This window comes from Hemitrygon akajei, chromosome 17 (assembly GCF_048418815.1).
Source record: "Hemitrygon akajei chromosome 17, sHemAka1.3, whole genome shotgun sequence".
Lineage (NCBI taxonomy): Eukaryota > Metazoa > Chordata > Chondrichthyes > Myliobatiformes > Dasyatidae > Hemitrygon > Hemitrygon akajei.
The window spans coordinates 20,062,658-20,087,158 of NC_133140.1; the positions used below are offsets into that span (position 1 = coordinate 20,062,658).

At 45.6% G+C, this 24,501-nt stretch overlaps 2 protein-coding genes across 3 annotated transcripts in view; one reads left to right on the forward strand and one right to left on the reverse strand.

Annotated features, from left to right (window-relative positions):
- Nucleotides 1-24,501, reverse strand: part of phaf1 (phagosome assembly factor 1) — a 120,530-nt gene that overhangs the window by 69,979 nt on the left and 26,050 nt on the right. The gene's annotated exons all lie outside the window — the stretch shown is intronic.
- On the forward strand, nt 15,831-24,352 carry LOC140740941 (uncharacterized). Its single transcript, XM_073070582.1, has 3 exons — nt 15,831-16,308; nt 18,397-18,495; nt 22,691-24,352. The coding sequence occupies exons 1-3, from the start codon at nt 16,156-16,158 to the stop codon at nt 23,651-23,653; spliced, it is 1,215 nt and encodes a 404-aa protein (XP_072926683.1). The 5' UTR covers nt 15,831-16,155; the 3' UTR covers nt 23,654-24,352.

Below are 24,501 nucleotides of genomic sequence, written 5' to 3' on the forward strand. Positions count from 1 at the left end.
ACTACTGGAGAGCATGCTTAGAGAAAGGATAGTCTAATTAGGAATAGTCAACATGCTTTGTGAAGGGCAGGTTATGCCTGACCGAGTTCTTTGGAAAAGTGATAAAACATATTGATTAAGACAGAGCAGAGAATGTGGTGTATAAAGATTTTAGTCAGGAATTTGATGAGGTTCCTCTTGGTTCATTCAGAGAGTCAGGAGGCATGGGATCCAGGGCAACATGGCTGTATGGGTGCTTGCCTGCAGAAGGTAGGTGGTAGTAGTAAATGGCGTGTACCTGCCTGGAGGTCAGTGACCAGTGGTGCCCACAGAGATTGTTTTGAGACCCCTATGCTGTGATTTTTATAAATAACTTAGATGAGCAAGTGGAAGGGAAGGATAGAAAATTAGCAAATGACACAAAGGCTGGAGCTGCGGCTTGTTAGGGAAAGTGAGCAGGAGATAGACAGGAGCTACGAGGAGGTAGTCACCCAAGGCTGCAGGAGTTAGATAATTAGGTGACTGTCAGGGAAGGGATGGGAAGAGCTCAGATAGTCACAGGGAATTCCATAGTGAGGGGAACAGACAGGAGGTTCTGTCAGCCTGATAGAGATACCCGCATGTTGTGTTGCCTCCCAGGTGCCAGGGTACGGGATGTCTCAGATCGGGTGCAGAGTATTCTGAAGGGAGAGGGTGAACAGCCAGAAGTCTTGGTACACGTTGGTACTAAAGACATAGGTAGAAAAAGGGGGGAGGTCCTGAAGAGGGAATTCAGGGAGTTGGGTTGGAAGCTGAAAAGCAGGACCTGTAGGGTAGTAATCTCAGGATCGCCGTCTGTGCCATGTGCTAATGAGCATAAGAATAGCATGACCTGGCATATTAATGCACGGCTGAGAGACAGGTGAAAGGGGCAGGGCTTCAGGTTCCTGGATCATCGGGGCATCTTCTGAGGGAGGTACGAACTGTACAAAAAGGACATGTTAGAGCTGAACCCAAAGGGGTCCAATCTCATAGTGGGCACATTTAGTAGAGTGGTTAGGGAAGGTTTAAACTAATTTGGCAGAGAGGAGATGGAATGATAGGGCTGAGGAAGGGGAAAACAGAAATAAATCAAAGATAGCATGCAACAGGGATGATAGAAAGGACAGGCAGGAGATGAGGCATCATCACAGCCAGTGGAATGAGTTACAGGGCAATAGAGGCATGGTGCAGTTAAAACAGAAAGCAACAAATACTGGACTGAAAGTGTTTTATTTGTATGCACCCAGCATAAGAAATAAAATGGATGATCTTGAAATTCAGCTACAGATTGACAAGTATGACATTGTGGCCATCACTGAAACTTGGCTAAAGGATGGCTGCCATTGGGAGTTGAATGTCCAAGGACATACGGTGTTTCGGAAAGATAGGTTAGTGGCAGAGCGGGGTGGTGAGACCTTGTGTATAAGAAATAATATTAAATAATTAGAAAGGGATGACATAGGATTGGAAGGTGTAGAATCTCTATGGGTTGAGTTAAGAAATGGCAAGGGTAAAAGGACTCTAATGGCAGTTGTATACAGGCCTCCAAACAGCAGCCAGGATGTGGATTACAAATTACAACAGAAGATAGAAAAGGCGTGTCAGAAGGGCAATGTCATGATAATCGTTGGGGATTTTAACATGAAAATGGTCATTAGGAAAAGCAGGTCAGTACTGAACCTCAAGAGAGAGAATTTGTAGAATGTCTAAGGGATGGCTTTTTAGAACAGCTTGTTATCAAGACCACTAGGGGATTGGGTGTTGTGCAATGATCCAGAGGTGATGAGAGCTTAAGGTTAAGGAACCCTTAGGGAACAGTGATCACAATATAATCGAGTTCACTTTGAAATCTGAGAAGGAGAAAATAAATTCCAATGTGTCAGTATTTCAGTGGAATAAAGGAAATTACAATGGCATGAGGGGGGAACTGGCCGAGGTTGACTGGAAAGGGACACAAGCAGGAAGGATAGCAGAGAAGCAATGGCTAGAGCTTCAGTGAAAAATGAGAGAAGTAAAAGATAGATATAAGAAGTTTTCAAATGGAAGAAGGACACTACCATGGCTGACAGTGAAGTCAGAGCCAAAGTAAAAGCAAAAGAGAGGGCATACAAGGAAATTACAAGCAGGATAGACAAAGGAGATGCAGTAGATGTGGTGTACTTGGATTTTCAGAAGACCTTTGACAAGGTACCGCACATGAGCCTAGCAAGAGCCCATGGAATTACATGAGAGTTACTTGCATGGGTGGAACATTGGCTGATTGGCAGAAAACAGGGAGTGGGATTAAAGGGATCTTATTCTGGCTGGCTGCCGGTTACCAGTAGAGTTGCACAGGGGCTAGTGTTGGGAACACTGCTTTTTACAATGTATGTCAATGATTTCGACTATGGGATTAATGGATTTGTGGCTAAATCTGCTGATGATACAAAGATAGGTGGAGGAGCAGGTAGTGCTGAGGAAACAGAGCCTGAAGAGAGACTTAGTTTAGGGGAATGAGCAAAGAAGTGGCAAATTAAATATAATGTTGGAGTGTATGGTCATGCACTTCGGTGGAAGAAATAAACAGACAGATTATTTAGATGGGGAGAGAATTCAAAATGCAGAGATGCAAAGGAACTTGGGAGTTCTTGTGCAGGATACCTTAAAGGTTAACCTCCAGGTTGAATTGGAGGTGAAGAAGGTGAAGGCAATGTTAGCATTTATTTCTAGAGGTATAGAATATAAGAGCAGGGATGTGATGTTGAGGCTCTATAAGGCACTTGTGAGATCACACTTGTAGTATTGTGTGCACTTTTGGGCTCCTTATTTTAGAAAGGACATTGGAGAGGGTTCAGAGAAGATTCATGAGAATGATTCCAGGAATGAAAGGGTTACTGTATGAGGAACGTCTGGCAGCTCTTGGGCTTTATTCCCTGGAGTTCAGGAGAATGAGGGGGAAGTCTCGTAGAACAGAGACATGGAGAAATTACTTTAGTCAGAGGGTGGTAAATTGTTGGAACTTGTTGCCGTGACTGGTTGTGGAGGCCAAATCATTGGGTGTATTTAAGGCAGAGATAGATAGGTTCTTGATTAGCCAGGACATCAAAGGGTATGGGGAGAAGACAGGGGAGTGGGGATGACTGGAAGAATTGGATCAGTCCATGATTGGAGAGCAGACTCAAGGAGCCAAATGGCCTACTTCTGCTCCTATATCTTATGGTCTAGATAGTATAAAAGGCTGTCGTAGGTTACAACTTGACATTAATAAGAGACGGAGCTGGGCTAAGAAATAGCTGAATTCAATCCAGAAAAATGTGGCGTAGTTCTCTTTGGAAGGGTGAAGTTGAAGGCCGGATACAGGGTTAATAGTAGGATTCTTAACCGTCTGAAGGAACATCGGTAATGTTGCAGCTCTATAAAACTCCAGTTAAATCAAACAGGAGTGTTGTATTCAGTTCTGTTTGCCTCATTATAGGAATATGAGGAAGCTTTAGAGGGTGCAGAGGATATCTACCAGGACGTTGCCTGGATTAGAGAGCATGTCTTATGAGGATAGGTTGAGTGAGCTCGGCTTCTCTCTTTGGAGAGAAGTAAAGATTTGTAAAGACTCAGATTTATCATATGTACATCCAAACAAATGAAATGTGTTCTTTGCAATCCCAAGGATGTGTTGGGGCAGCCCACACACATCGTCACTTATTCCAGCATCAATAGCATGTCCACAACATTCAGCAGAGCAATAAAGAACACAACAAACAACAAAACAACAGCAGCAGAACAAGAGCCTTTCCTCCCACCCACACGAGAGTCCTACAACTGCAGGATAGACCTCCAGCATTCTGCTTCCAGATCTTTGGGCTTTGATCGCAGTACTGACCCCCAAGGCTAGCTGATGACAGGACCCCAAACCAGGCCTTGAACTCTTGGCTCTCTGCTTCAAGCCCTCATGCCTCTAACTGGCATGGGCATTCAATCCTGGGACAGCCAGACATCCACAGACATTCTTCACCACATATCTACGTCGCTGGCCTTCAAGCGCAGTGTAGAGGCCTAGACTCCAGATGTCTTTTGTCCCACGTCCACATCATTGGGCTTCTAGTGCCAAGCAGAAGTCTGAACTCTAGATGTCCTCAGTCGCCATCTTTGTCGCTGGGCTTCAAGCACTTGGGCCTAGGCTCTGGCCTGACCTCCATTCCTGTCCCTGAACCATAACTCCCTTCTCTGTCCCCAAAAACATCCCTACAAACTTTTAAAAAATCTAAGTCTGAGTTACGACCTCCATGGTGACCACAGCTCCACCTTTTTGATTGGATGAGAGGAGATCTGACAGAGGTGTACAAGATGATAAGAAGCATAGACAGAGTGGACAGTCAGAGACTTTCCCTAGGGCAGAAATGACCAATAGCATTTAACTTTAAGCTGCCTGGAGGAAAATAAAGGGGAGGGCGGAATATTGTAAGTGGTATTTTTTTTTTAAAATACAGAGAGTGGTAGGTGTGTGGAACGCATTGTCAGTGATAGTAAAAGAGGCAGGTACATTAGGGACATTTAAGAGTCTCCTAGATAGGCACATGGATGATAGAAAATGGAGGGCTATATGGCAGGGAAGGCTTAGATTCTTCTTAGAGTAGGTTAAAGGGTCGGCATAACATCATGCCAACCCTTTGGGGCCTGTACTGTACTTTTCTATGTTCTTGGTAGTGTGGAGGAGCAGAGGGATCTGGGGGTATACATGTCCACAGATCCCTGAAAGTTGCCTCACAGGTAGATAGGGTAGTTAAGAAAGCTTATGGAGTATTAGCTTTCATAAGTCGAGGGATAGAGGTTAAGAGTCGCTATGTAATGATGCAGCTCTATAAAACTCTAGTTAGGCCACACTTGGAGTACTGTGTCCAGTTCTGGTCGCCTCACTATAGGAAGGATGTGGAAGCATTGGAAAGGGTACAGAGGAGATCTACCAGGATGCTGCCTGGTTTAGAGAGTATGCCTTATGACCAGAGATTAAGGGAGCTAGGGCTTTACTCTCTGGAGAGGAGGAGGATGAGAGGAGACATGATAGAGGTGTACAAGATATTAAGAGGAATAGACAGAGTGGACAGCCAGTGCCTCCTCCCCAGGGCACCACTGCTCAGTACAAGAGGACATGGCTTTAAGGTAAGGGGAGGGAAGTTCAAGGGGGATATTACAGGAAGGTTTTTCACTGAGAGAGTGGTTGGTGTGTGGAATGCACTGCCCAACTCAGTGGTGGAGGCAGATACAGTAGTGAAGTTTAAGAGACTACTAGACAGGTATATGGAGGAATTTAAGGTGGGGGATTATATGGGAGGCAGGGTTTGAGGGTCGGCACAACATTGTGGGCCAAAGGGCCTGTAATGTGCTGTATTATTCTATGTTCTATGTATATGTTCTCCTACAGCAGCTGATGGAGATGCCCCTTGATTTCAGTTGATAATGGATGCTACTGAAAGTGCTGGCTTACTGTCACGGACAATCACTCTCTCCTCACATGCAGAATGTAGTTCTTGTTCACATTTGACTTTTGTGATAGCAAAGATTTTGAATGAGGCAAAGTTGGATCATGTTCTCTGTGTTTGTCTTGCATGTAATTATGTTGGACTTGCTAATTTTTTTTACTGGGGGCATTTGTAGGTTGTCTTATCATGAACTGTTTAATTATCCACCAGCATTAATAGTTCAGATAATGTTTTTTATAGCAGCATGAAGTCCTTGCCTTCAGCACATTGGCAGATCAGATGGGTTCTGTTGTTACAGTTACGAGGTTGAGTCTGGTACTGCCTCCGAGACATTTACGGTTGTGAGCTGTGGTAACTCTGAGCCATTTTTGATCATGGTGAATGGAGTCTGCAGTAGCTCTCCATATTTACACCATAGCCTTCAGATATTTGTGAGACAGTATTTACAAGACTTGATATGATTTTATCATGCTTGAATCCAATATCAAGGTCAATGTCATATGCTCTTCAAGGTTTATCTTATCTTATTTGGACAAGACAGTTTAATACAACCAAGTGACTCAGGGGGCCAGTTAAGAGTTATCCATTCTCTAGATCTAAAGTCATATAGAGGTCAGATTCTTTAGGATAGCTCATTTCCTTCACTGAAGGCGTTTGTGAACCAGATGGAGTTTGGACAACAATATTGGAGTTTAAGGTCACATTTACTGACCCATGCAGTTACTTAAATACTGAACTTCAACGTTTTGGCTACTATAGGGGGATTTGACATTGGTTTTTGATGTAATTAGTTCCAGTATTCACATCTGTAATCTGTGAATTTATCCTCAATGTTATGGTTCTTTTGAATATTTTACACAATGAGGTCAAGATTGTTTTTCAGTCTGTGCAGCTGCTCGTTCTTCAAGTTATCCCATGTGCCAACTGACCAACTAATTATTTGTTCTTTAGCTAATTATGAAATGAGAGTCAGAAGGAAACCTCAGTGTTGTATTTATGTCGAAATTAATGGCTACCAAGAATAGCTGGCCAGAACAACTATTAAGGATTTTAATTTAGTTAAGATCCGTATCTGTAGCATGACCAACCCAATTTATAGTCCAGGCAAGGCTGACATGTTGAGTTGAATTAAATGTTACTTAAATTTGTGCAAAGATTAAATTGTCAATATTCTGCTTCCTACTCTGCATCCTCCCTCTCATCATTGATTATAAATTCATGGCTGTCTGGAGAGCTTCCTCTTGCCAACCTGGAATTCTTGGGTAATACCTTTAGAAAATCCAAATTATTACTTCAGCTCCTTACCCTAATGTTGTGAAGATGATTAACAGATTTATAATGCAAGAAAGAAATACCTGTTACCAAACATTTTCTCTTCTCCAAGAGAGTCGGCTTCTAGTGGGCTGTCATTCTAGAGTCAAACTATTTGACTCTGGAAGATCCAGTAGTTCATTCCAATCTCATTATCCTTAGAGTATAGCAGTACAGGTCCACTGGCCCACAGTGTGCCGACCTTTTAACCTACCCCACAACCTAACCCTGCCCTTCAACATAGCTCCCACTTTTTTTTGCACATGCATGTGACTATTCTAAGTGTTTTTTTAAAATGTCCCTAATGTATCTGACTCCATCACAACCCCAGCCAATGCATTCTACACACCAGCGGTGTGTAAAAGCAAATCCGGCCTCTGACATGCCCCTAAACTTTCCACCAAACACTTTAAAGTTATGCTCCTTCATATTAGCCATTTCTGCTTTTGAAAAATGGAGCTGGCTGCCCACTCTACCTATGCCTCATATCATCTTGTACACCTCTATCAAGACTCCTCTCATCCAGTCAAGATGAAATGCAGTCACCATCAAGGGTGTGGCTCAGTCTTGGTGTTTTTCTAAGTAGACTTTGTAGGGGTGGTTTAGGGGACAGTGAGTATAGAGTCCTGTCATTGACTAGTCTGGGGGAAAACAACAAAGGTCGAAGTCCAGAGGTCATTCAGAAGTCTGGAAGTCAAAGCCTGAGGGCCGAAGTCCAGGTACTGAAGACCCGGAAGCCAGTCATGGATTTGGAGAATTGTCTGTGTGTGTGGGTGGGAGGGAAGAGAGGTTTTCATGTGCTCTTTTCTTTTGTTGCTTGTTGTGCTCTGTGTTGCTGTGCTGAGCATTGTGGGCATGCTAGCACAATGCCAGTACATCATTAGATTGTACTGGTTAATACAAATAACACATTTCACTGCATGTTCGATGTACATGGGATAAATAAATCAATCTACTAATCTTTACTTCTCTCCAAAGAGAAAAGCCTTAGCTCTCTAATCTTCTGTTAATACTCCTGTGGCCAGTGATCATCACCAAAAGCTCAGCAATCTCTTACCTCGCTTCCTGCAATAACCTGGGGTATACAGTATCTCATCTGGCCCCAGGCACTTATCTCACTTATTCTTTTAGAAGTTCCAGCACAGGAAATTATGGTCACTGTCCCTGAAATGCATACCAACCAAGATATGTCATCTACCCAGTTCCATTGCCTACTATCAGATCCAGGATGGCCTCTCCTCTAGTGGGCCTGTCCACATATTGTATCAGCAATCCTTCCTAGTCACACCTAACAAATTCTGCCCCATCTAAACGCTTTGCACTCAGGTTACTATTACTACAATTACTATTAGGGAAGTTGAAGTCACCCATGACAACCCTGTTATTTTTGCCAAGCTCTGCCTGCTGAGCTGCTCCTCGGTGTCCCCATTATTATTGGCAGGCCGGGGGTGGGGGGGGGGAGGGTCTATAGAATACACCCAAGGGAGTGATTGCTCCCTTCCTGTTTCTGACCGACTTCCACCCACACTGACTTAGTAGACATGCTTCCATGATAATCCCACTTTTTGCAGCTGTGACACTGTCCATAATTAATAATGCAACCCCACCCTTCTATTTTATCTACCATCCTGTCCCTTTTGAAACATCTAAACCCAGAACATCTGGCAGACATTAGTGGCATTGTTACAGCCAATTCTCTTTAGAGGCCACAACGTCGTAGTTTCACGTACTGACCCACGGTCGAAGTTCATCACCCTTTTCCTTGTATTAAAAGTAGACACATTTCACCCACCCAACTAACTTCAAATATGCCTTATCCAGTGCGTGCCCTTCCTTACAGTCTCTCTACAAGTTGTATCTACCTTTACACCATCAATGGGGCCCCACCCTCTGACCCATCACTCGGGTCCCTATCCTCTGCCAAACAGTTCTAGCAAGCTTGCCCACGAGCTCAGGTGTAACCCATCCCCTTTACACAGGTCATACCTTCCCCAGAAGAGATTCCATGATCTACAAATCAGAATCCCTGCCCTCTGCAAAACTTCCGAAATCACACATTGAACTACCAAATTGTCCTATTCCTACCCTTGCTTGTCTGTGGCACAGGCAGTAAATTCAGAGATTACTACACTTTCGGTCGGCTTTTCAGCATCCAATCCAACTCCTTATATTCTCTTCAGGACCTCTTTCCCTTTTCTTCTCATGTCATTGATACCAAGACCTCTGTCTGCTTATCCTCCCTCTGAAGAATGCTGTGAAACTGATCTGAGATGTCACTGACCCTGGCACTTGGGAGGCAATATACCGTCCAAGTCTTTCACATTCTCAGAATCCCCTGATGCTCCCCTAACTAGTGAATTCCCTACCACCACCAATCTCCTCTTCTGCCTCTTCCTGTCTGAGCCACAGTCAGACTCAGTGCCAGACCTGATTGCTGCAAGGGAAGGCTGTTACCCCCATCAAAAGTATCCAAAGTGATATACTTGTTATTGGGGGGGGGGGAACTGAGGTGCTCTGCACTGTCTATTCCCTTTCCCTTTTCTGACAATCAGCCAGCTATCTGCATCCAGCAACTTAAGTGTAACTACCTCCCTATAGTTCCTATCACCTTCACATTCTCCCAAATAGACAGCAAAAGAAAAAAGTTTATTGAATGTCGATTACCTGAGCCCTAGGGCACTGCTACAGAAATTGCTCAAGAGTGATCAAGGCTGAAGGTAATAAAATGAGCCTTTTTCCATCAGCAGGTCAGTGAAGTAACGTGTTGATTGCACTGCTCCAGTTGTAAATCCTCAATTAAGACCATAAGACATAGGGACAGAATTAAACCATTCAGCCCATCAAGCCTGCTCTGCCATTTCATCATGGCTGATCCATTTCTCTCTCAACCCCATTCTCCAGCCTTCTCCCCATATCCTGATATACCCTGACTAATCAAGAACCTATCAACATCAGTGACTTGGCCTCCATAGTCACCTATGCAATGAATTCCGCAGATTCACCACCCTCTGACTAAAGAAATTCACCTAATCTCTTATCTAAGTAGACGTCCCTCTATTTTGAGGCTGTGCCCTCTTCTGTTCCTAGACAGGGCCCACAAAAGGAAATATCCTCTCAATATCCACTCTGTCTGGGCCTCGATAGGTTTCATTAAGATCCCACCTCATTCCTCTAAACTGCAGCAAGTCCAGACCCAGAGCCTTCAATCAATGCTCATATATTAACCTTTTCATTCCCAGAATCATTCTCGTGAACTTGTTCTGAACCCTCACCAATGTCAGCACATCCTTTCTTAAATAAGGGGCCCAAAACTGCTCACAATACTCCCAAGTGAGCCCTCACCAGTGCCTTATAAAGTCTCAACATTACATTCTTGTTTTTATATTCTAGTCCTCTTGAAATGAATGCTAACATTGCATTAACTTTCCTCACCACCAATTCATCCTGCACATTAACCTTTAGGGAATCCTACATGAGGCCTCCCAAATCGCTTTGCACCTCAGATTTTTGAATTTTCTCTCCATTTAGAAAAGATAGTCTACCCTTTCATTTCTTCAACCAAAGTGCATGGCCATGCACTTCCTGACACTGTATTCCATCTGCCAACTCTTTGCCCATTCTCCTAACCCATCTAAGTCCTTCTGTAGCCTTTCTCCTTCCTCAACACTACCTGCCCCTCAATCTACCTTCATATTATCCATAAACATGGCCAAAAAGCCATCAATTTCATCACCCAAATTGTTGTCATACAATGAGAAAAGAATCAGTCCCACAGTCTCTGCGGAACATCACTAGTCACCGGCAGACAATCTGAAAAGGATCCCTTTATTCCCACTCTTTACCTCCTATGAATCAGTTAATGCTCTATCCATGGCAGTACCTTCCCTGTATTACCCTGGGCTCTTAACTTGTTTAGCAACCTTCTGAAAATCCAAATACACAACTTAGACTCTATGAATTCCTCTGACCATGGAATCTCCTGTCTCCACCGCATTCCTCCTTTGCCTCCTTTCCTTTTGAGCCACGGTGCTAGAGACCCTTCACTACAGCCCACCCCCAGTAGGTAATCCCCTTCGACAGTATTCAAAATAGTATTCTTGTAATTGAGGAGAATGGTCACAGGTACTCTCTACTGGCTACTTCCCACTCCTGACAGTTACCCATTCAACTACCTCCTGCAAGCGAGGGAGTGACTACCTCCCTGTAGCTCTCATCTACCTCCTCAGTTTCCCTACGAGCCATAGTTTGAGCTGCAGCTCCAGTTCTTTAACATATTCTCTGAGGAACTGCAACTTAGTGCACCTGGTGCAGATGCGATTATCAGGGAGACTGGAGGTCTACCAGGATTCCCATATACAGAACAAAACACAGCCCCTAGAGCCATGCTTACTGCCCGAATTATACATCTTCAGATGAAGAATCAACAAGAAAAAGCTCACTAGATACTTACCTCACCTACGCCTGTTATTGCCCAAGCTGGGTAAGCCAAAACCAAAAGTCTTCCCATTCTAACGCTGTCCCACTCACAAAATGCCGCCCTAGCAATGATCTATTTACCGAGAATCAGCGCAGAGTAGGCCCTTCTGCCAAGTCACCCAGCAATCTAATTTAATCCTAGCCTAATCATGGGACCATTTACAATGACCAATAAACCTACCAACCACAGCGTCTTTAGACTAAAACCATGTGGTCACAGGGAGAATGTTCAAACTACTTACCAGCTGCAGCGGGAATTGAACCAGGGTTGCTTTTACTGGAAAGCATTGTGCTAGCCACTATGCTACTGTACCACCCACTTAAGCAGCTTATGCCTGCATACAGCAAAATCTTTTCATATATTTGGGCAAATGAAAGTAGCAATTAACATTCTTGTCATGCAAGGACAAGCTAATGACAATGTTAACAAGGAAAGAGCTCAGCATTTATCTTCACCATTCAACAGCATTACTGTTGTTGAGCTCCTCCAACCAGCAACTTGGACTGGTCATGCAAAAGAGGTCAGGGGATGGGTTTCCCTTGGCAACTGACTGTGCTCCTGACACCACCATTATCTACAAAGCAAAATACAAACTTTAACTGATTTTATTCATCTTCGTTCCAAATGCTTAATTATGTTTTCCCATCGATGTTATATTGGCCTGCAGTTCCCAACTCGGCTTTTTCTTGCCACTCAAATAGAATCCTAGTGGAGGGGAGGAGCTAAAGATGGCACCAGAGGTTTTTTGGAGATGCAGGCGACTTCGTCCAGTTTGTCTGCGAAAAGTGCAGAGCAAGCTTCACTGGACGATGTGGATTATAATGTGTCAGTACAGTGTCTGACATCACCATTTCCTTTCATTTCTGAAAGCCGCCTCACAGTTTCGTCCATTGCCATCTCTTCCTGGTCCGTTGTAATGAGCTCAAGGGGTGGAGCACAGTTGTCAACTTTGGCAGGAATTCGTTATAGTAACTGACAAATCCTAAAAAAGACTGCAACTATGACACATCCTTTGGCTTTGAGGCATCCACCACTGCTTGAATTTTCTCTGCACATTTGTGTAATTCTTGTGCATCGATGGTGTGACCACAGTAAGTGATGCTTGGTTTAAAGAATTCACACTTACTGCATCATTGTCTGAGTCCACAATCTTCTAATATTTTTAACAGTGTCTTGAGATTTTCTCATCATTCTTTGTCATGCTTACTGGTAATAATGATGTCATCCAGGTGACACTGAGTGTCCAGCCAGCCTTGCAGCACCTGGTCTAAAGCTCTCTGCCCAAGTGGAGGTGCAGATGCTAACAGCGATAAAGCTCTTTGTGAGTGTTTAAGGTGAGAAACTCTTTGACTCCTTTTCTGTCTCCATCTGTAGGCAGGCTTCAGCTAAATCCACAGAAGTGTTTCCCTCCAGAAAGGTTTGCAAAGATATCCTCTATCCTGGGCAGATCTACTTTCAGTACTGGGTTGACAGTGACTTTAAATTCATCATGTCCTGACAGACTATTCTTCTCGGTCACTGGAACCACTGGCTCCACTCAACCTTGGAAAGAATTCTTTCAGCCTCCATGCAATCAAGCTCACTGGCTCTTTATCACAGGTGGTATAAGGAACCATACAGGCTTTGAAAAATTGAATGCAGCATTTTCATTTAACACTATTTTACCCTTGATATGTTAATTTTCCTAAGCCATCCATTAAAATTTGTCGTATCATCAGGTACCTTTCTTAATTTGCTGTCAGTTGACTCTATTCCAGGGAATGTGCCTTGTAATGGTGGATGAATCTGAAATCAAGTTGTGATTAGCTGAGACAACTACATCCCCACAATGGTGGCCCTCCTATTTTTACCACATACAAGCCCAATATGGCTCGTTGGTTATTGTATCTCATTGTTACAAATGTCATTCCCAAAGGAATTATCTTCTGAACAGTACAAGTTCTTACTGGATATCTGCAGGCTTCAGTTCAGTATCGATGAAATGCTATTCAAACTTAATTTTATGGAATCACTGAAAGAACCAACCCAGTGTCAATTCCATTTTAATTAATTTGCCACTCACTTCTGATGTAAGCCATATTGATTGCCTATTATTAGTTTTCACATTGTAAATTGTATTGCTGTGTCATTCTCATCATTATCACATTTTTCATTGACAGCATGCAAATTAGTGCTCTTTTGAAACTACAACTTGGTTTTTTTCTCATCTTTTTCTCTTCCCTGTGCAGCCTGTTTATTTTTGTTTCCCTAACATACTGTTTGCACATATCCCACATGGTTTCATTTTCTGAAAATTTCACCTTTAAACTTGCACTGCTCTGGTGTATGTGAGCCGCAAAGGTAACTCATTTTGTTAGGCTAGGCTGGTTTCTGTGTCCATGTTGCAATTTTGTTCATGCTCACTTTCATTCCTGACCTCAACTCAGGTGCATCTCTGTCTGCCGTTTCCATTGATAGTTATTTCAGCTGTTCTTTTGAATGCAAGTTCTACTTCAGTTAGGAGCAATTTTTGAATGCTTTCTTGTAAAATTCCACTAACTAAATAATCTCAGTTTATCATTAAGCCCATTACTAAACTGACAATGCTCAGTTAACTTCTTCAATTCAGCCACGTAGTCTGAAATTGACTCTTCCCTTTCGATTCCGCTTATGAAACCTAAATCATTCTGCAATCAGCAATGGCTTTGGCTCTAAATGTTCCTGCATTACTTACACAATATTCAGCAAAGCTCATTTCGGCTGCTTTGATCGGAGCAGCTAAACTTCTGAGCAAACTGTATGCCGTTAAATCCAATGTACTCAGCAAAATTGGAACTCACTTCTCAGTGGCTATTTTATTTGCTTCAAAATGCCAGTCAATTTGGTCAGTATAAAATGAGCCAGTTGTTTGTTTTATAATTGAATGTGTCTATCTTTTTCATGCAGACAGCCATTTCTGCTTTTTTAAAAAATTATGATTATCACAGTTTATGATCTGGGAGTTTGTCTGTTTCTTGCCTTTGTTTTTACTCGACCATCTTCTCTCTTACCCTTCTGAAGAGACACGTGCTATGCTGTTTTTTCATTTGATCATTTCTCGCTGCGACTTTTTTTTAAAGAAAAACTTGAACATCTCGCTGAACCCTTTTTTAAAGTAACATCTCGCTGCACATCAACAGGTAGATAGCCACCTTGGGTTTGTTTAAAACATCCTTCTCACTGTTATATTTTGTAACTACAAATCAAAAACTAATTGAAAGGAAAACAAGGGAGCCGGGAGATAACAGTTCTGTAAGAGCAGCTTGGGTTATTGGTGAAGATAAGGGTTGCTGAGGAACGTGTGTCATCCAGTTAGGATGGTGGAACTGGGAGTACACACTGGGGGGATGGTGAGGTTTTGTGAGGGACACTAAGGTCGGTCTTGGGTTTTTTTTTTGGTTCGGCGGGAAATGAAGACAGAAGACGCCGCAGAGAGCTGGTTGTAGAACTCAACCTGGTGGGGGACCATGATCTGATGAAGCAAGGTGCTGAGGTCTATTCAGGATCAGTGAATATGTATGACTTTTGGAAGAATTAATCTTCAACTTGCACACACTTGACAGTTTAATATTAATGGGCCCTTTTTTTCTTTTCTTTACTAACCCTTTAGTTACAATTCATAAATATAATTCCTTTAATCGTATGCAGTGTGCTGTCTGTTATTTTTTTGCACTGAGTAGCAGGGTAGCAAATTACACAGCATCCACACAAACCGGGGTTTGGAGAGGGAGAGCCATCTCAATCTCGCGGGTTTGGCGGGACCAGAGCGTGTCTTCCCTAGACTAACGCAGCCAAGGAAACCAGCGGGTTTCAATGTGGGGGCTCATCCAGGCTCAATTCTGTTGGATGCTGTGTGATTGACCTGGGCATTGAGTCACTGGGTTGTGTGCTTAAGCCTGAGTTCAATTATTGCCCGGTAAAGTGATCAAGATACGTGGTTATAGGCACTGTAGGGGTTCAACAGTGTTGTGCATCCACGGGGTTACCAGCAGGGAATGCACGTGTATTGAGGGGGTAGACTTTCATATCGCCGACAAATTGTTAATTCGAACTTTAAGTACCGTTAAAACATTAGAAGCAATTATGATCATGGAGCAGAGGTTTGACAAAATGGCAGGCAAAGATTTTGTTTTAATCCAGACTTGTGCTGACATAATGGCAATGAACCTACCTGGTACTATTAGGGCCCCAGGTGAAGAGCGGGCCATGGGCTGTCCATACTTTCCGGGAGGAAGGGAGACTAGACAAGGGTGCCGAATCGGAAGCAGAGTTTCCCTTAGCTAGGGGGTGGAGATTTTAAAGACAAGCTGTTCTCGTTTCTGTGGAGTGAGGGGAAGGATTGTTCTGATTTGGAAGGTTTAATGAGTCCTCCAGCGAAGAGTGAACATTCTGAGTTGGTATTGACCCTTGCTCCCTGGTGAATAAATGTCCAAGTGCCAAGGGAGAGAGTCCTAATTATTGTAGGCTCAGCTTGTTCTCAGGAATGAAGTCTACTCCTAAGCGGGAGCAGGAATATCAAACTTGGGCGGAGCAGACCTCTGAGATGCTGGATAAGTGGCAGTACTCTGATGAAGTAAAAAGACACAGTGATTGGTAAAGAGTCTGAGGAGGCTGATTACTGACATAGTGAAATCCTTAAAGGCACAGAACCCCTTTGCTACCTCTGCGGGCTACATGCAAGCTCTAGAAAATGTTTCCCGATGGAGCTTATGACAGGGCTTTGGAACATGTTTCAGGATAAGGGCGAGAAGCTTTCCACCTACATTTTTTGGCTAGAGAGGCAGCTGAGTTGCTTGCAGCATTGGGGGGGGGGGGGCATTCAAATGGCTGAGGTGAATCAGTTAAGAATGGACCAAGTGGTGAAAGGCACAGGACATGATCGCTTGGGGTCTCTGAATGTCTCATAAGACGCACCCTGCTCCCTCATTTGTCGAGGAGAATGCAATGGAGGTGCAGGAGACCTCCGTCAGCAGGGCACAGTCCTCGGTAGTAGCACCCTTGGCTGAAGTGACCTCTGATAGCTCACACCGGGGAGTGATAAAGGTGCTTGTGGAAGAGTTTAGGACTGGGATGTCCTGATTATTATCGGCGGGTGCAGCTACCCTGCACAATAAAGGTGACAGGGAGTCGGACTCCCGGAGGGGACAGACTAAGCACAGGGCTGCTAGTGAATAGGGGTCTGCGAGAAGGGGAGTGACTGGTGTTGTCTGTCATAATTCTAGTGAAGAGAGGCTGGATGATGAACATAAATGAGGGATTGCATGGTACAGCCAGTCCAAACCAGTCGTGTTACGGCCTGGGGAAGTAGCTAGGGTGATGGGAATCCCCAAATTTCCCAGAATGCCCAAGGCCGAAGACCTCCTGGTGGATGCTCTGGAAGGTTACAAAGAGGAATCATGCTTACCTGCTGAGGCCTGAACTGCAGAAGCCCTGGATTGTACAGATGAGCAGGATTGTCAGGAACACTTCAAAGAGGGAGGCCACCCTCAGGCAGGGGATGCCACTGCCGCACCTCTTTCCGGTGACTGTAACATCTATTGTCCCTTTGAGAAAAACCGGAGAGAAACCCACTCCGAAAAAGGGGAAGTTGACTGCTGATTCATTCAATTTTGGGTACTCCCCAGTACCTGGAGGTTGGAAGGGGAGGTCAATAGAGAAGATGTTTTTTCTACTGACGAGCTTTATGTGGGTTGTTCCAAGAGCACTCGGCACACCATCTGGGTAACAGAGGACACTCTGTTCAGAGAAAGGTTGTGGCAACTGGCACCTGCAGAGGTGGAAAACGTTTGGCAGCCTCTGCGGAAGCTGAAGGAAGCTGGAGTCATGACTGAGTCCAGAAGCCCCTAAGCGTCTCCAATAGTGGTGGTCAGGAAGAAGAATGGGAAGGTACGGGTGTGTGTGGACTACAGGACTGAACAGGCGTACCGTCCCTGACCAGTATATGTTCCCAAGGGTCGAAGATGCGCTGGCCTGTCTGACTGGTGCGAAGTGGTTCAGAGTGCTGGACTTGAGGAGTGGATATTACCAGATCCCAATGAGTGAGGCTGACAAAGAGAAGACGGCATTTATATGTCCACTGGGATTCTTCTAGTTCGAAAGGATGCCCCAGGGCATATTGGGAGCTCTGGTGAATTTCCAGTGTGTCATGGAGAAAACAGTGGGGGATATGAACTTGCTTGAGGTATTGGTGTATCTGGATGATCTCAGTGCTTGGAGGTCCACTTTGGAGGAAAATGAAGCAAGACTGAAGGGTTAAAACTTTCTCTGGACAAGTGTCAGTTCTGCAAGACGCCTGTCAACTATGTTGGGCACACAATCTCACTGAATTGGAGTAAATACAGATTCATCTAAGATAGAGGCAGTGACCACAAGACCAAGACCCCAGACTGTGAGCGCCCTGCGCTCGTTCCTTGGATTCTGTGGGTACTATCGGAGGTTCATGAAGGACTACTCTAAAGTAAGTCTCCCTTTAAATCAGCTTCTGTGCCGTTACCCTCTCTTGGGGAAGAAAGGAAGGATGAAAGGAGAGGATGGTAAAGGTTATCTTATCTTTGGAGCCTTTTGAAGCGAGATGGGATACAAAATGTGAAGAGGCCTTTCAGTTGCTGAAGGAGCTGCTGACCCAGGTGTTGGTGCTGGCTTTTGCTGACCCCCCCCCCCGCCCCCCACTGCCATATGTACTGCACACGGGCACCAACAGAGGGGGGAAAGGGGATGCTCGGGATCAGGATCAGGGCACATTTATCAGCTGGGGTCTGTCTGAGTGAAACTACCCCATACACAAGTTGGAGTTCCTGGTCTTGAAGTGGGTTGTGGTGGATAAGCTAAGTGACTATCTATATGCTGCCAAGTTTGAGGTGAGGACGGACAACAACCTGACCTCAGCAAAACTGTATGCTCGTCATGGTTGGCCGCGTTGCCTGCCTATGATTTCAGCCTGAAATACCGGCCGGGGAGTCAGAACAGTGACGCTGATGCTTTGTCCTGACAGGTGCCTGAAGGGCTGGACAGGGACAGAGAGTGGGGGAGCGTTCCTGCCCCAGGAGTCAAAACCATGTGGCAGATTTCCATCAGGAAAGTCAAAGGCAGAATCACATAATTGATTACTTGGGAGCTTCTGATGGTGTCATTCCACAGGCCTTCTGCAACCTGACTGCTCTGAAGACAAAGCGGTTTCCGGAATCGAGTCTTGGGGAAGTGGCAGCCGCTCAGCGAGATGAGCCATGCACAGGCGCTGTTTGATCAGTGGTTGCAAAAGGGGACAGGGCCCAAGCGGACAAGATGAAACACTCTGCAATGTTTCTGCTACTGAGAGAATGGCCCAGACTGGAGTTGAGGAACAGACTCTATACTGGGTCATGTCGCCTCCAGACAGGCCTTGCCATTCCCAGCTGGTTCTGCCTGAGAAGTACTGGAGGACTGTGTTGAAATCACTGCATGTTGATTCTGGTCATTTGGGGGTTGACAAGACCTATGGATTGCTCAGAGATCAGCCTAAGAGGTTTAATGTGGATAAATGTGAGGTTATCCACTTTGGTTGCAAGAACAGGAAAACAGATTATTATCTGAACGGTGGCCGATTAGGAAAAGGGGAGATGTAACGAGACCTGGGTGTCATTGTACACCAGTCATTGAAGGTGGGCATGCAGGTACAGCAGGCGGTGAAAAAGGCAAATGGTATGTTGGCATTCATAGCAAAAGGATTTCAGTACAGGCCTTGGTGAGACCGCACCTAGAATATTATGTGCAGTTTTGGTCCCCTAATCTGAGGAAAGACATTCTTGCCATAGAGGGAGTACAGAGAAGGTTCACCAGATTGATTCCTGGGATGGCAGGACTTTCATATGAAGAAAGACTGGATCGACTAGGCTTATACTCACTGGAATTTAGAAGATTGAAGGGGGATCTTATTGAAACGTATAAAATTCTAAAGGGATTGGACAGGCTAGATACAGGAAGATTGTTTCCGATGTTGGGGAAGTCCAGAACGAGGGGTCACAGTTTAAGGATAAAGGGGAAGCCTTTTAGGACCGAGATGAGGAAAAACTTCTTCACACAGAGAGTGGGGAATCTGTGGAATTCTCTGCCACAGGAAACAGTTGAGGCCGGTTCATTGGCTATACTTAAGAGGAAGTTAGATATGGCCCTTGTGGCTAAAGGGATCGGGGGTATGGAGAGAAAGCAGGTACAGGGTTCTGAGTTGGATGATCAGCCATGATCATACTGAATGGCGGTGCAGGCTCGAAGGGCCGAATGGCCTACTCCTGCATCTATTTTCTATGTTTCTATGTTTAATCGGACCTCGCTAGACATGCTCGAACCTTGGAGATTAGCGAAAAGAACTAGTGGAGTCAATATATTGGACATCTGGTTCACTGATACAACTGTACACAGAACGAAGCTACTGGGTACTCGCTGTATTATCTGATATTTGGGCGTGAGGAGAGGTTGCCTGTTGACCTCTGTTTTGGCACTGGCAAGGAAGATCTACTACAGAAGACTTATCTGAAGCATAAGTTGGCTGACTGCTGGAGGCTACGCCCCATGTAGTGGAGAGTCAGATGCCAAATGTACCAATTTTCTGGGTAAAACCAGAGGATGGAATGGGCCTGTCAAGATTCTCCATCGAAACCACCTTCTACCTCTGGGACAAGAGTTGCACATTGACCCACAACCTGACCTGGATCCTACACCTAGTAAGAGGACTGTCTGGTCCACACGTCCCTCCCCACAGATCTCCCACCTGGTACTTATCCCTGCAAGCGTAAGTGCTACACCTATCCCTACACCTCCCCTCTTACCACCATTCAGGGCCCCAAACAGTCCTTCCAGGTGAGGCAACACTTCACTTGTGAGTCTGTTGGGGTAATCTATTGCATCCGGTGCTCCTGGTGCGGCCTCCTCTACATCGGCGAGACCCGACGCAGATTGGGGGACTGCTCTGTCCGCCACAACAGACAGGAACTCCCGGTTGCCACCCACTTCAACTCTGCTTCACATTCCCATTCGGATATGTCCATACATGGCCTCCTCTACTACCATGAGGAGGCCAAACTCAGGTTGGAGGAGCAACACCTTATATACTGTCTGGATAGTCTCCAGCCCCTTGGTATGGACATCGAATTCTCCAACTTCCAGTAATTCCCTCCCTCTCCCTTCCCCCATCCTAGTTTCACTCTGCCTCCTCTTCCAGCTGCCTATCACCTCTCTCATGATTCTGTCTTCTGTCTTCTTCTACTACCTATAGTGCTTTCCCCTATATTCCTTCTTCACCTTTCCGGCCTATCCCCTCCCTGCTTCCCCTCCCCCCACCCCTTGATCTTTCCTCTGATTGGTTTTTCACCTGGCACCTTCCACCTTCCCCCCACCTTCTTTATAGGGCCCCTGCCCCTGCCCCCTCCTTCTTCAGTCCTAACAAAGGGTCTTGGCCCAAAACGTTGACTGCTTGTTTCTACGGATGCTGTCCGACCTCCAGCTTGTTTGTACGTGTGATCAGCATCTGCAGTGTACTTTGTGTTAACTAGTAGGAGGACTCTGAGGGACCAACAGTGGGAAGGATTAGACCATACACTACCCCTGAATGTGATACAGACTCAGAGGATGAGGAAATGGCGGTGTGGTATATGCTGCCCTTCACAAACTCCCCAATAATTGATGATGAGATTCCCAACCCTTATCACAATGAGGCAGGTGAAATGGGGGTGGGGGAGACCTGCAGTGGACAGGCAGGCTTGCAGGTGGACAGTGAAGGGAGACTGAGCTCTAAAGTAACTGGGAATGAAGCTGAGCTCAGCCAAGTGGATGGGCACAAGTAATGGGCAGGGGGAGGCTGTGACATGTAGACAAGAATGTTCCCAAGGAATGTCTGAAACTGAAGTAGATGATGGGATAAGGGGGTCTCAAAGAGTCAGGAAACCCCCAGTTAGGCTGGCCTATGTCTCACCGGGGGAACAGAGTGTTGTGCCTATCCCCCTAGTGAAATATGTCACTACCATTTACAAATGGATTGGAGGTCCTTAACACCTGACCATCACAAAATTCCTTTGCAAACCGTTACTAATGAAGGGATGTTAAATTATTTGAAGGTCATGAGGGCATTACTATTTTGGGGGGGGAGGAAGAGTAACACCCTAGTTCACATTTTTATGCTCTGCTGTGGGATTTTCAGTTCAGCAGTTCTGGAAGAGCAGTCTGTTGTGCATTCAGCCTGCTTGGGTTATTGTTGAAGATAAGGGATGCTGAGGAAATTAATTAAAAGGAAAACAAGGGAGCCGAGAGATAACGCCTGGGAGATAGCACTTCTGTAAGAGCAGCTTGGGCTATTGTTGAAGGTAAGGGTGGCTGAGGAATGTGTGCCATCTAATTAGGAGTAGGTTTGAGAGAACACTGGAGGTAGGCGAGGCTTTGTGAGCGCCATTAAGGTTGGTCTTGGGGGGTTTTTTCTGGTTCGGCGGGAGATGGAGAGAGAAGACACTGGGGAGAACTGGTTGTAGAATTCAACCTGGTGGGGGACCATGATTCAATGGAACAAGGTGCTGGTGTCTACTCAGGGTAGGTGATTATGTATAACTTTATACATATGAATAAGTTATGTATAATATGTATAAGTTGAGCTCCAACTCCAATTAAATTTACTATCTAATTATAATGGGCCCTTTTTGTTCTTTTTCTTTCTTTTCTTTACTAACTCTTCAATTAAGTTAAGATTCATAATTCCCTTAGTCATATGCAGGGTGCTGTCTGTTATTTCTTGGCACTGAGTTGTAACAGGGTAGCAAATTACACAGCATCCACACAAACCGGGGATTGGGGTGGGAGAGCTGTCTCAATCTCACGGGTTTGGCGGGACCGGAGTGAGTCCCTAGACTTACACAGCCAAGGAAACCAGCGGGTTTCATCTACTTTAAGCAAGACATGTGCACGCATGACGAGGTGGTGTGGTGACGTATGCCATTCTGTACTATTACATATAACCCATGATGAATTAGTTAAACAAAGAATGCTTAATTGAATATATTTACAATATTATTCAAATATTACTGAAATATTAAAAACACAACAGTACCATTGCCGCTACACAATGAGGCCAGGCACTCTTCCCTTCATTGTCATCTGTAAATCTCTTTAGCACTCTGCATTTAACTTGGTTCCTTTTTGTTTAGTATACCTAAAGTCTGTTACAAGACTATTGTTTGAGTATTAATGTTACAACAACTTTATGATGCAAGGAGATATGCCCTTGCATATAGCCATAGAAATCAGAGTGGCACTGTGGCCGGCTCTGAGGCTCAGCAGGGAAGGGTAAAGTCAAGCAGAGCAGCAGTGACAGGCGGTGGACAGCAGATTCTGTGGCCGCAAAGGACATGCCAGGATGGTGTGTTGCCTCCCAGGTGTAAGGGTCCAGGATGTCTCAGAGTAACAAGAGGAGCAGGAGGGCGAGGGGGAGGGGGAGGGGGACGGGGACGAGGAGGGGGACGAGGACGCGGAGGAGGACGAGGACGGGGAGGAGGACCGGGAGGAGGAGGAGGACGGCGAGGAGGAGGTGGACGAGGAGGTGGTGGACGAGGAGGTGGTGGACGAGGAGGAGGTTGACGAGGAGGAGGTGGACGAGGAGGTGGACGAGGAGGAGGTGGACGAGGAGGTGGTGGACGAGGAGGTGGTGGACGAGGAGGAGGTGGACGAGGAGGAGGTGGACGAGGAGGAGGTGGACGAGGAGGAGGTGGACGAGGAGGTGGTGGACGAGGAGGTGGTGGACGAGGACGAGGTGGACGAGGACGAGGTGGACGAGGACGAGGTGGACGAGGACGAGGTGGACGAGGACGAGGTGGACGAGGACGAGGTGGACGAGGAGGAGGTGGACGAGGAGGAGGTGGACGAGGAGGAGGTGGACGAGGAGGAGGTGGACGAGGACGAGGTGGACGAGGAGGAGGTGGACGAGGAGGAGGTGGACGAGGAGGAGGTGGACGAGGAGGAGGTGGACGAGGAGGAGGTGGACGAGGAGGAGGTGGACGAGGACGAGGTGGACGAGGACGAGGTGGACGAGGACGAGGTGGACGAGGAGGAGGTGGACGAGGAGGAGGTGGACGAGGAGGAGGTGGACGAGGAGGAGGTGGACGAGGAGGAGGTGGACGAGGAGGAGGTGGACGAGGAGGAGGTGGACGAGGAGGAGGTGGACGAGGACGAGGTGGACGAGGAGGAGGTGGACGAGGACGAGGTGGACGAGGACGAGGTGGACGAGGACGAGGTGGACGAGGACAAGGAGGAGCTTGTGGTTGGCACCAATGAAACAGGTAGAAAGCTGGGGGAGGTCCTGCACAGTGAGTATAGGGAGTTAGGGAAGACGCTGAAGAGCAGGACATCCAAAGTAATAATCTCTGGATTACTTCCAGTCTAGCTTGTGCTGGTCAGGACAGGAATAGGATGATAGTACAGATGAACAAGTAGTTGAGGAAGTAGAGCTGGTTCCAGCTTTCAAATTTCTGGATCATTGGGATTTCTTCTGGGGAAGGAAAGATCTGTACTAATAGGACAGGTTATACCAGAATCCAAGGGCTACCAATATGCTTGCAGGTACATTTGTTACAGCTGTTTGGGAGGATTCAAATAATTTGGTGGGGAATGGGAACTGGAGAGATAGAGCTGAGGATGGGGGAGCTGCTATACAAGTTGATACACTAAGGAAAAACAGATAAATGATAGGGCAAAATTACAGTCAGTGGCATGAATTGAAGTGTAATATGGAGGCAAAATTGAAAAGGGTGATGAATACAAGATTGATGTTGTTATATTTGAATGCACATGGTATACAGAGTAAGGTAGTTGATCTTGCAGTGCAGTTACAGATTGGCAGGCATGAGTATCAATGAGTTGTGGCTGAAAGAAGATCATAGTTGGAAGCTTAATATGCAAAGATACAAACTGCTTCGAAAGGACAGGTGGCAGAGGGGTGGGGTAGCACTATTGGTAAAAAATAAAATCAAATCCTTAGAAAGCATCATAGAAACATAGAAAGCCTACAGCACAATACAGGCCCTTTGGCCCACAAAGTTGTGCCAAACATGTCCCTAACTAAAGAAATTACTAGGCTTACCTATAGCCCTCTATTTTTCTAAGCTCCATGTACCTATCTAAAAGCCTCTTAAAAGACCCTATCATATACGCCTCCACCACCGTTGCCGGCAGCCCATTCCACACACTCACTACTCTGAGTAAAAGAACTTACCCCTGACATCTCCTCTGTAC